We start from the raw sequence: 13,243 nt of genomic DNA, 5'->3' as shown, positions 1-13,243 counted from the left end.
CCCTACCCCACACCCCCACCCCCCCCTCCCCCCCCCCCCCCCCCCCCCCCCCTCCCCCTCCCCCCCCCCCCCCCCCTACCCCCCCCCCCCCCCCCCCCTCCCCCCCCTCCCCCCCCCCCCCTACCCCCCACCCCCCCCCTCCGCCCCCCCCCCCCTCCCCCCCCCCCCACCCTCACCCCCCCCCACCCCCCTACCCCACCCCCCCTCCCCCCCCCCCCCCTCCCCCCCCCTACTCCCCCTACCCTCTCCCCCCCCCTCCCCCCCCTACGCCCCCCTCCCCCTCCCCCCCCCCCCTCCCCCCCCCCCCCCCCCCCCACCCCCCCCCCCCCCCCCCCCCCCACCCCCCCTCCCCCCCCCCCCCCACCCCACCCCACCCTACCCTACCCCACCCCACCCCACCCCACTCCACCCCACTCCAGCACCCACTCCAGCACCTATACCCCTCCCAATGTTTGTAAGCCCTTCCTGCCCCAACACTATAATTCCCCAATCCTGGAACCCCTTCAGCCCCAATACTGACCGCTATCTATCTCTGTAAACCTAACAACCACCTTCCTCTGTAAACTCGAAACACCCCACAAAATGCTGGAAGAAATCAGCTGGTCAGGCAGCATCTCTGCAAAACATGGATAGGTGATGTTTTGGGTTGGGATTCCTCTTTAGTTTGATTGTAATAAGGGGGAGAGAAAGCTGGAAGGAGGCAATGGAAGAGATGTGAAATGTGAAATGTGAAGCCAGGGGATATAGACTGAAGGGAGGAGCATGATTATGGGCAGAGTGTGTGAATCTTTGCAATAGGCAGGGTTGGAGGATATTTATGTACATCAGGAGTGGGTGGTTTGGGTGGGAAAGGAAGAGAGAGCCAAGGGGTTACAGCGATAGTAGTCTTGATTGAAAGCGAAAAGGGGGGAGGGAGTGAAAGATGTGACTGGTGGGATCACATCTAAAGGGCCTGTCCCACTGTACGAGGTAATTCTAAAGCTATTCCGAGTTTAAAAAAAAAGTCAAACTCGTGGTAAGCACGTAGAATGTACGTAACGGGTACGTCGGAGCTCAGGACGTCTCTTAGCGGTTCGTAACGCTAGTGGCAGGTACTCGGGAAACGCGGTAAGCTCGTGAAGACTCGTGAAGATCTTTCAATATGTTGAAAAATGTCCACGAGAGCCCCGAGTACCTACGAGCGGCTATTACCGTAATTCTCCGAGTTCGAATCAGGGGAGACTGAGGAGAACTCTTGAATTAGCTCGTACAGTGGGACAGGCCCTTTAGGTGATGGAAACGTTGGAGAATGGTTTGCTGGACGGAGACCATTGTGGGGTGAAAGGTACAGACCAGGGAACTATCCTTGTTGTGGAGGGGGAGCAAGCGCAGGACTGCTGGATACCAAGGAGGTGCAGGAAGGAACTGAAGATGCTGGTTTACCGAAGATAGACACAAAATGCTGGAGTAATTCAGCAGGACAGGTAGCATCTCCAGAGAGAAGGGTACAAATTGTCACCCATTCATTTTTGCCAGAGATGTTAAGAGAAAAAGATTAGTAAAGAAAAAAGTGGGTCCCTTGAAGGCAGAAACAGGGGTCATTATTATGGGGGACAAGGAAATGGCAGAAGAGCTGAACAGGTACTTTGGTTCTGTCTTCACTATGGAAGACACAAACAATCTCATAGAAACATAGACATGGAAAATAGGTGCAGGAGTAGGCCATTTGGCCCTTCGAACCTGCACCGCCATTCAATATGATCATGGCTGATCATCCAAATCAATATCCCATACCTGCCTTGTCTCCATACCCCCTGATCCCTTTAGCCACAAGGGCCACATCTAACTCCCTCTTAAATCTAGCCAATGAACTGGCCTCAACTACCTTCTGTGGCAGAGAATTCCACAGATTCACCACTCTCTGTGTAAAAAATGATTTTCTCATCTCGGTCCTAAAAGACTTTCCTCTTATCCTTAAACTGTGACCCCTTGTTCTGGACTTCCCCAACATCGGGAATAATCTTCCTGCATCTAGCCTGTCCAACCACTTAAGAATTTTGTAAGTTTCTATAAGATCCCCCCTCAATCTCACAGATGTGCTGGAGGACAGAGGATCTAGGGAGACAGAGGAAATTTGCATTAGGCTAAAAATATTATTCGGTAGGCTGATGGAACTGAAGGATGATAAATCCCCTGGGCCTGATGGTCTGCATCCCAGGGTACTCAAGGAGGTGACTCAAGAAATTGTGGATGCATTGATGATCATTTTCCAATGTTCAATAGATTCAGGATCAGTTCCTGTGGATTGGAGGGTAGCTAATGTTATCCCACTTTTCAAGAAAGGAGCGAGAGAGGAAACGGGGAATTACAGACCAGTTAGCCTGACATCGGTGGTGGGAAAGATGCTGGAGTCAATTATAAAATAAGTAATAATGGGGCATTTGGATAGCAGTAAAAGGATTGGTCCAAGTCAGCATGGATTTATAAAGTGGAAATCCTACTTGACTAAACTTCTGGAATTTTTTGAGATTTTGACAAGTAAAATGGATGAAGGAGATCCAGTGGATGTAATGTATCTGGACTTTCAGGAAGCCTTTGATAAGGTCCCACACAGGAGGTTAGTGGGCAAAAGTAGAGCACATGGTATTGGGGGTAAGGTATTGACATGGATAGAGAATTGGTTGGCATACACGAAACAAAGATTAGGAAGAAATGTGTCCCTGTCAGAGCGGAGTGCAACAAGGCTCGGTGCTGGGGCCGCAACTATTTACAATATATATTAATGATTTAGATGATGGGATTAAAAATAACACTAGCATATTTGCAGATGACACAAAGCTGGGTCGCAGTGTGAACTGCGAAGAGGATGCTTGGAGGTTGCAGGGTTACTTGGACAGGTTGAGTGAGTGGGCAGATGCATGGCAGATGCAGTATAATGTAGATGAATGTGAGGTTATCCACTTTGGCGGCAAGAACAAGGAGGTAGATTATTATCTCAATGGTGTCCGATTAGGAAAAAGGAAAGTGCAACGAGACCTGGGTATCCTTGTACGCCATGTTTTTTTTGTTTGTTTTTTTTAAATCAAAAAATAATTTATTTAATGTCAACATGATACAAAAACCAAAAAAAAAACAAAACCGTGGTGACATACCCACCACCATGTTAAAATAATGGCACGTTGGCCTGTACAACAAGAGGATTTGAGTGGAGGTTCTTCTGCAGTTGTACAGGGCCCTGGTGAGACCACATCTCAAGTATTGTGCGCAGCTTTGGTCTCCTAATTTGAGGAAGGACATCCTTGCTATCGAGGCAGTGCAGCGTAGGTTCACAAGGTTAATCCCTGGGATCGCGGGACTGTCAAAGATTGGAAAGATTGGGCTTGTATTCACTGGAATTTAGAAGGATGAGGGGATATCTTATAGAAATGTATAAAATTATAAAAGGACTGGACAAGCTAGATGCAGGAAAAATGTTCCCATTGTTGGGGAAGTCCAGAACCAGGGGCCCCAGTCTAAGAATAAAGGGGAGGCCATTTAAAACTGAGATGAGAAAAAAAGAATTTCACCCAGAGAGTTTGGAATTTGTGGAATTCTCTGCCACAGAATGCAGAAGAGGCCAATTCTCTGGATGAATTTAAAATAGAGTTAGATAGAGCTCTAGGGGCTAGCGGAATCAAGGGATATGGCAGGCATGGGTTACTGATTGTGGATAATTAGCCATGATCACAATGAATGGCCGTGCTATCTCCATATAACCATATAACCATATAACAATTACAGCACGGAAACAGGCCATCTCGGCCCTTCTAGTCCGTGCCGAACACTTATTCTCCCCTAGTCCCATCTACCTGCACTCAGACCATAACCCTCCATTCCTTTCCCATCCATATACCTATCCAATTTATTTTTTAAATGATAAAATCGAACCTGCCTCCACCACTTCCACTGGAAGCTCATTCCACACAGCTCTCTGAGTAAAGAAGTTCCCCCTCATGTTACCCCTAAACTTCTGTCCCTTAATTCTCAAGTCATGTCCTCGTGTTTGAATCTTCCCTACTCTCAATGGGAAAAGCTTATGCACGTCAACTCTGTCTATCCCTCTCATCATTTTAAAGACCTCTATCAAGTCCCCCCTTAACCTTCTGCGCTCCAAAGAATAAAGACCTAACTTGTTCAACCTTTCTCTGTAACTTAGTTGCTGAAACCCAGGCAACATTCTAGTAAATCTCCTCTGTACTCTCTCTATTTTGTTGACATCCTTCCTATAATTAGGCGACCAAAATTGTACACCATACTCCGGAATTGGCCTCACCAATGCCTTGTAAAATTTTAACATTACATCCCAACTTCTATACTCAATGCTCTGATTTATAAAGGCCAGCACACCAAAAGCTTTCTTCACCACCCTATCTACATGAGATTCCACCTTCAGGGAACTATGCACAGTTATTCCTAGATCCCTCTGGCCCAAATGGCCTCCTTCTGCACTTATTCTCTGTTTCTATGCTGCCTGTCCCACTGTCCCACGGAGTTACTCCGGCATTTTGCATCTCTTTGGATACAAAGATGCCAAAGTGGGACAGGCAGCATCTCTGGTGAGAAGGAATGGGTGACGTTTCGGGTAAAACAAGAGGCGATCCTGGGCATCATGTTCGACACAGACATTGTGGGTGAAAGTGCGTGTTCTTGTGTTATACTGTTCTATGTTATGGATACAATTAGTTCTAACTCGAGTACAATAGATAAGAGCAAACGGGAAGATACAGCATAGAGAATCTTGTTCTCATGCTCGTGAACACTTGTCATATACCAGTCTGAAGAAGGGTCTCGACCTGTCACCCATTCCTTCTCTCCAGAGATGCAGCCTGTCCTGCTGAGTCACTCCAGCTTTTTGTGTCTATCTGTCTGTCTGTCTGTCTATCTATCTGTCTGTCTGTCTGTCTGTCTGTCTGTCTGTCTGTCTGTCTGTCTGTCTGTCTGTCTGTCTATCTATCTATCTAAAACTCTAATCTTGTTATCTTCCAGTTTGTCCGGTCTTTCTATTTGCGCAAAAATGGTTCGCGACAGCACTACGATTTTCCGCCAGTTCACTCACTGGTCTCTTATGCTGCAATTGTATCAAGTTTCATTCCGATCGGTTGAATATTGTAAAAGTTAGCGAGGTTTTAAAAATCTTAAAAACCGCACGTGCGCAGTTCGATCTCTTCTGCCGTTCAGCGCCATGCGGATTAGTCTCTTCCCTCAATAGCAAGAATGTCCTTCCTCAAATTAGGGGACGAAAACTGCACACAATACTCCAGGTGTGGTCTCATTAGGGCTCTGTACAACTGCAGAAGGACCTCTTTGCTCCTATATTCGATTCCTCGTGTTATAAAGACCAACATTTCAAATGTCATTAGAAACGGGAATAGTCCCCGAGGATTGGCGTACTGCGCATGTTGTTCCATTGTTTAAAAAGGGTTCTAAGAGTAAACCTAGCAATTATAGACCTGTTAGTTTGACTTCAGTGGTGGGCAAATTAATGGAAAAGATACTTAGAGATAATATATATAAGCATCTGGATAAACAGGGTCTGATTAGGAACAGTCAGCATGGATTTGTGCCTTCTTGAATTTTTTGAAGAGGTTACTAGGGAAATTGACGAGGGTAAAGCAGTGGATGTTGTCTATATGGACTTTAGTAAGGCCTTTGACAAGGTTCCTCATGGAAGGTTGGTTAAGAAGGTTCAACTGTTGGGTATAAATGCAGGAGTAGCAAGATGGATTCAACAGTGGCTGAATGGGAGAAGCCAGAGGGTAATGGTGGATGGTTGTTTGTCGGGTTGGAGGCAGGTGACTAGTGGGGTGCCTCAGGGATCGGTGTTGGGTCCTTTGTTGTTTGTCATGTACATCAATGATCTGGATGAAGGTGTGGTAAATTGGATTAGTAAGTATGCAGATGATACCAAGATAGGGGGTATTGTGGATAATGAAGAGGATTTCCAAAGTCTACAGAGTGATTTAGGCCATTTGGAAGAATGGGCTGAAAGATGGCAGATGGAGTTTAATGCTGATAAATGTGAGGTGCTACACCTTGGCAGGACAAATCAAAATAGGACGTACATGGTAAATGGTAGGGAATTGAAGAATGCAGTTGAACAGAAGGATCTGTGAATAACCGTGTATAGTTCCTTGAAAGTGGAATCTCATATAGATAGGGTGGTAAAGAAAGCTTTTGGTATGCTAGCCTTTATAAATCAGAGCATTGAGTATAGAAGCTGGGATGTAATGTTAAAATTGTACAAGGCATTGGTGAGACCAAATCTGGAGTATGGTGTACAATTTTGGTCGCCCAATTATAGGAAGGATGTCAACAAAATAGAGAGAGTACAGAGGAGATTTACTAGAATGTTGCCTGGGTTTCAACAACTAAGTTACAGAGAAAGGTTGAATAATTTAGGTCTTTATTCTCTGGAGCGCAGAAGGTTAAGGGGGGACTTGATAGAGGTCTTTAAAATGATGAGAGGGATAGACAGAGTTGATGTGGATCAGCTTTTCCCTTTGAGAATAGGGAAGATTCAAACAAGAGGACATGACTTCAGAATTAAGGGACAGAAATTTAGGGGTAACATGAGGGGGAACTTCTTTACTCAGAGAGTGGTAGCGGTGTGGAATGAGCTTACAGTGGAAGTAGTGGAGGCAGGTTCGTTGGTATCATTTAAAAATAAATTGGATAGGCATATGGATGAGAAGGGAATGGAGGATTATGGTATGATTGCAGGCAGGTGGGACTAAGGGAAAAAAGTTGTCCGGCACGGACTTGTAGGGCCGTGATGGCCTGTTTCCGTGCTGTAATTGTTATATGGTTAACATGCCATTCGCTTTCTTCACTGCCTGCTGTACCTGCATGCTTACTCTCAGTGACTCTCAGTGACTGCCACTCAGCTTTGTGTCATCTGCAAATTTGCTAATGTTATTTTGAATCCCTTCATACAAACCATTGATGTATATTGTAAATAGCTGCGGTCCCAGCACCGAGCCTTGCGGTACCCCACTAGTCACTGCCTGCCATTCTGAAAGGGAACCGTTAATCCCTACTCTTTGTTTCCTGTCTGCCGACCACTTCTCTGTCCATGTCAGCACTCTACCCCCAATACCATGTCCCCTAATTTTACCCACTAATCTCCTAGGTGGGACCTTATCAAAGGTTTTCTGAAAGTCCAGGTACACTACATCCACTGACTCTCCCTTGTGCATTTTCCTAGTTACATCTTCAAGCACGATTTCCCCTTCGTAAATCCATGCTGACTCGGACCGATCCTGTTACTGCTATCCAAATGTTCAGCTATCTCATCTTTTATAATTGACTCCAGCATCTTCCCCACCACCGATGTCAGGCTAACTGGTCTATAATTCCCTCTTTTCTCCCTCCCGCCTTTCTTAAAAAGTAGGATAACATTAGCTACCCTCCAATCCACAGGAAATGATCCTGAGTCTATAGAACATTGGAAAATTATCACCAATGCATGCACGATTTCTAGAGCCACTTCCTTATGTATCCTGGGATGCAGACCATCAGGCCCTGGGGATTTATCAGCCTTCAGTCCCATCAGTCTATCCAACACCATTTCCTGCCTAATATGGATTTCCTTCAGATCCAGCGGTAGGCCATTGCAGCGTTACATACCCCCCCCCCCCCCCCCCCCCCCCCCCCCCCGCCCCCGACAGGCCCTGCCTGAAGCCACCCCCATCCCCTGGCTGCAGGACGCAGCACGCTGGTTCCTGCCTGAAGTCGTCCCCATCCCCAGCTGCAGGCGCTTCCCCTCCCCCACCCCATCCTCACCAGCCCCCGCCTAAAGCCGTCCCCGGCTACAGGACACTCCCGCCACCTGCCTGGCCGTCTCCCTCCACCGGCTACAGGATGCTCCCGCCGGTCCCCAGTTGCAGGACGACCCCGCCCCACCACCGTCCCCAGCTGCAGGATGCTCCCCACCAGATTCCCGCCTGAAGTCTGTGGGGAGCGGCAGCAGTAGGCCATGGCAGCGGTGGGGCACTACATCGATAGGCTGCGGGAGCGGTGGGCCATGGCAGAGGTGGGCCACTACAGAGGTGGGCCACAGCAGCGGTGGGCCATGGCAGCGCTCCCACCAGCCCCGACAGGCCCCACCTGAAGCCTTCCCCTTCCCGGGCTGCAGGACGCTCCCTACCAGAAACTGTCCCCGTCCCTGTCCCCAGCTGCAGGGCGCTTCCCCCTCCCCTCCACCGGCCCCCACCTAAAGCAGTCCCCTTCCCCGGCGCAGAGTCCCCTCGCTGGCCCCCACCTGAAGCCGTCCCCAGCTGCAGTCCATTTGGCCCACAACACCTGTACTAGCCCAATAAAAGTCCTATTGGCTCACAATGTCCTACTAGCTCTCTGGCACACAACACCTATACCAGTGCAAGAAAAGACCCTTTGGCCCATAATATCTGTACTAGCCCTCTGGAAACCAGTTCCTTTGGACCACAGTGTGGCAGTGGTGTGGAGTGGGAGGGGAGGTGTGTATGTGTTTCGTCTTTTGTGTTCTTCAGGCGGGGCTGTCGGGGGCCGTTGGGGGAGGGGGAAGCATCCTGCTGCCGGGGGAGGGGGACGGCTTCAGGCGGGGCCTGTCAGAGTGTGTGTGTGTGTGGGGGGGGGGGGGGGGGGGGGGTGTGTGTGGAGGGGTATGTGTTGGGGGTTGTGGTCGCCTGGTTCAGCTCGCACTCTCCTCACCCTGTACCTTCAGCTTTCGGCCTCACTCAGCGACTTCTGGCACATCGTGCTGGTCGCCGCAGAAGCAGCCCGCCCGCTGCTCACTCCACACGCTGCTCTCCCCGCACCCGCTCAACACACTCTACTCACTCCGCTCCCTCGCAGACGGTGATTGACTGTGGGTGCCGGAAGGGGCAGTTTTGACGATTTTTAAACCTTCATAATTTTCGTACTATTCCACCGATCGGAACAAAACTTGTTGCACTTGCAGCACAGGAGAATGGCGAGTAAGGTGGTGAAAAATCGTAGTGCTATCTGGTACCATTTTTGCGCAAATAACCATATAATATAACCATATAACAATTACAGCACGGAAACAGGCCATCTCGACCCCTCTAGTCCGTGCCGAACACATAATCTCCCCTAGTCCCATATACCTGCGCTCAGACCATAACCCTCCATTGTGTATGGTCAAAAACAACGCAAACCGGAAGAGGACAAGATGAGAGTTTTATCATTATACTAGAATAAGTGGGACCCGTTGGGTCCTAGTCACACGGGAGGCCTGGTCCCCCGACGCAACCCATTCCCCAACGCAATATTCCACCACTCACACATAGGGTTAGTAACTGCCCCTCTAACCGTCCCCCTCCCCAGCTGCAGGATGAAGCATACCGCTGCTGTGGCCTACCACTGCCTATCGCTGTCGTGGCCTATCTCTGGCGCTCCCCACCGGCTTCATGCGGTGGGTGTGGGGGGGGAGGGGGGGAAGTGTACTGCAGTGGGGGAGGGGGATGGCTTCAAGAGGGGGCTGTTAGGGGCCGGGGGGAAAGCGTCCTACTGCCGGGGGAGGGGGACGGCCAGGCGGGGGCTGTCGGGGACCCTGGGGGGAGGGGGGTGGGGGGGAGAAAGAGCGTCCTGAAGGAGGGGGAGGGAAACGGCTTCAGGCGAGGGCTGGAAGGTGCCTGTGTGGTGGGGTGGGGGGAGCGTCCTGCAACCTGTGGAGGGGGATGGCTTCAGGCAGGGACTGTCCGGGCCAGTGGGAGGGGGACCGTCCTGCAGCCGGGGTAGGTGGAGGGCTTCAGGCAGTGGCCGGTGGGGGGGGGGGGATTTCTGGAGGGATAGTACTGGTCTTGTGGTCCGAAGGGACCAGTTTCCAGATGGCTAGTGCGGATATTATGGGCCAAAGGAACTTTCTGGAGGGCTAGTATGGACATTATGGGCCAAAATAACTTTTCTTGGGCCGGACGGATGTGATTTCCGGAGGGCTAGTAGGACATTGTGGACTTTTATTTGGCTTTTAAGGGTGTTGTGGGCAGAATGGACTGGAGCTGGGGGAGGAGGACGGTTTCAGGCAGGGGCTTTCGGAGCCATGGAGGGCGGGGAGTGAGCATCCTGCATCAGGGGGAGGGGGACGGCTTCAGTTGGGGGCTTTCGGGGGCTGGTGCGGAGGGGGGGGGGGGCGAGCGACCTGCAGCCAGGGGTGGGGGAGGACTTATGTGGGTGGCTTGCCCTCTTTTTAAACCTGCACTCAAGACTCACCAAGTCCAGCCAACGGTCGTTCTAGTCCAGCCAATGGTCTTGTTGAGCCTCATTGCCAATACCCTCTCCTCATCCCTACCCCACCCAAACCATACCAGTTTCAAAGCAGTCTTATTGTCTTTACCCTCTCTTCACTGTTCTATATTATGTTTGTCATTCCCATAAAACCTTTCTGTTCATTGTCAGAGTGAGGCCACACGCAAACAGGAAGAACAACACCTCGTATTCCACTGGGTAGTTTACAACCCATCTCCAATTTTCAGTAAAACCCACCACCCTCTTTCCCCATCTGTTCCCTGTGCTCCACCTATCACTTGCTGGACTTTATCCCACCCCCAACTCTTTTCCAGTTTTCTCCCCAATGCTACCCTCAGTCTGAAGAAGGATCCCACCCGCTACATGCCCTATCCATGTCCTCCAGGGATGCTGCCTCGACCACAAAGTTTTGAGTTTAGAGATACAGCACAGAACCAGACCTTTTTGTCCCACCGATTCCAGTGACCACTCCATACCCTAGCACTATCCTACACAATATGGACCATTTACAATTTCCCCAAAGTCAAATATCCTACAAACCTATATGTCTTTGGAGTGTGGGAGAAGCCGGGGCACCCAGAGAAAACCCACGCAGGTCAAGTAGAGAACATTCAAACACTGTATGGACAGCACCTTTTGTCAGGATTGAAGCCAGGTCTCAGCACTGTCAGGCAGCAACTCTACCACTGCGCCACCGTGCCACCCTTTAGATGCAAACAATTGCTCCAGCTCGTTGTTTTTTTAATGATAAACCAGAATCTGCAGTTCCTTGTGTCTCCCTCTGTAGCTTTCTTCAGCTCCTACAACATTCCTTATCTTTTTTGTCCACACCCCTCTGTATCTCTGATAACTTTCCTTAACGCTCCCTATGTCTCCAGCCCTGAGCCCACCTATTTGTGTCAAGCCTAAGGCAGTGAGAGCTGGGTTGACGATCTGTGCTGCTGCTGCTCTCATTGCATCTTCTCTTCACTTGCTGTGTCTAGTTCCCCCCGACGAGCCGGTGATTGATGGAGGCCCAGAGATCTTGCTGAGGGCTGGCTCCACATACAACCTGACCTGCCGAGCCAGTGGAGCCAAACCGGCCGCACACATCGTCTGGCATCGAGACGGCGCTGCCCAGGATGGGGCGGCCACCTCCAAGGTTGGCTCTGCATTCCTGTCCTCAAACTCCTCCGCTCACCATCTCCCATCCAGCTCACCTCTCTCACACCCTCCCTCAGTCTCCCCCCCCCCCCCCCCCCCCCCCCCCCCCACTCTCACACCCTTCCCCCCACTCTGTCTTCAGACCACCAAACAGCAGTAGGGAGGTTGGGGATGGCAATAAGCAGGGATGCGTGTAGCAAAGGTGTAGCAGTTATCATGGGTTAGTTTAATCTACATATAGTATACTGTAGGTACACAAAATTGCTGGGGGAACTCAGCGGGTGCAGCAGCATCTATGGAGCGAAGTATAGTATACTGTAGATTGGGCCAACCAAATTGGTAGCAGCACTGAGGACAAGGATTTCCTGGAATGTATACGGGATGTTTTTTAAACCAATATGTACAAGAACCTACTAGAGGGCAGGCCATCTTTGACTGGGTATTGTATAATGAGGAAGGATTAGTTAGCTATCTTGTTGTGCAAAGCCCCTTGGGCAACAGTGACCATAGTATGGTGGAATTCTGCATTAGGATGGAGAGTGACATGGTTAATTCACAGACTAGGGTCCGGAACTTGAAGAAAGGAGACTTTGAAGGTATGACAGGAATTGGCTAGGATAGACTGGCCAATTTTACTTAAAGGGTTGACAGTGGAGATGCTATGGTAAAGATTTAAAGATTTAAAGACCGCATGGATGAACTCCGAAAATCTCTGTCTAGCGGAAAAATAAAATGGAGAAAGTGGCTCAACCGTGACTAACGAGGGAAATCAAGGATGGTGTTAAATCCAAGCAAGAGGCTATAAATTGACCAGAAGAAGCGGCAAACTAGAGGACTGGGAGAAATTTAGAACTTAACAGAGGAGGACAAGGGGTTAATTAAGAGAGAGTGAAAAGAGCATGAAGAAAGCTTGTGGGGAATATAACATTGACTGTAAAAACTTCTTTAGGTATGTAAAAAGGAAACGGTTAGTGGACAAATGTAGGTCCCTTACAGTCAGAGACAGGTGAATTTATAATGGGAAACAAGGAAATGGCAGAACAGAGTACTTTGGTTCTGTCTTCACTAAGGAAATCACAAACAATCTCCCAGAAATACTAGGGGACAGAGGATCTAGTGGGAGGGATGAACTGAAGGGAATCTACATTAGTCAGGAAATGGTGTTAGGTAAACTGCTGGTCCTGAAGGCAGATAAATCCCCAGGGCCTGATGGTCTGCATCCCAGAGTACTCAAGGAGGATCCTGAGGACTGGAGGGTAACCAATGTAACTCCACTTTTAAGAAAGGAGGGAGAGAGAAAACGGGGAATTATGGACCAGTTAGCCTTACATCGGTAGTGGGGAAGTTGCTGGAGTCGATTATTAAAGATGTTATTTACATTTGTAAAACAGTAACAGGATCGATCAAAGTCAGCATGGATTTATGAAGGGGAAATCATGCTTGACTAATCTTCTGGAATTTTTTGAGGATGTAACAAGTAGAAATGATAAGGGGGAGCCAGTAGATGTGGTGTATCTGGACTTTCAAAAAGCCTTTGACAAGGTCCCGCACAAGAGATTAGTGTACACATGGTATTGGGGGGTAGGATATTGACATGGATAGAGAACTGGTTGGCAACCAGGAAGCAAAGAGTAGGAATTAATAGGTCATTTTCTGAGTTGCAGGCAGAATGTGGAGCGTCAAAGCTCGATGCCACGACCCCAAATATACACAATATATATTAATGATTTAGACGAGTGACATCTCCAAGTTTGTGGATGACACAAACCTGGGTAGCAGGGTGAGCTGTGATGAGGATGCTATGAGGCTGCAGGGTGACTTGGATAGGTTGGGTGAG

At 49.4% G+C, this 13,243-nt stretch overlaps 1 protein-coding gene across 1 annotated transcript in view; it reads left to right on the top strand.

Moving 5' to 3' along the window:
• kirrel1 (kirre like nephrin family adhesion molecule 1) overlaps positions 1–13,243 on the top strand; it is a 162,754-nt gene that overhangs the window by 49,707 nt on the left and 99,804 nt on the right. The window contains exon 4 of the mRNA XM_033042244.1: positions 11,247–11,404. Within this exon, the coding sequence (XP_032898135.1) occupies positions 11,247–11,404 (158 nt within the window). The remainder of the gene's footprint in view (positions 1–11,246; positions 11,405–13,243) is intronic.

Source organism: Amblyraja radiata, chromosome 24 (assembly GCF_010909765.2).
Source record: "Amblyraja radiata isolate CabotCenter1 chromosome 24, sAmbRad1.1.pri, whole genome shotgun sequence".
NCBI classification, from domain to species: Eukaryota; Metazoa; Chordata; class Chondrichthyes; order Rajiformes; family Rajidae; genus Amblyraja; species Amblyraja radiata.
Note: the sequence above shows the minus strand (reverse complement) of the source record. Positions and strands in the feature narration are given on the sequence as shown.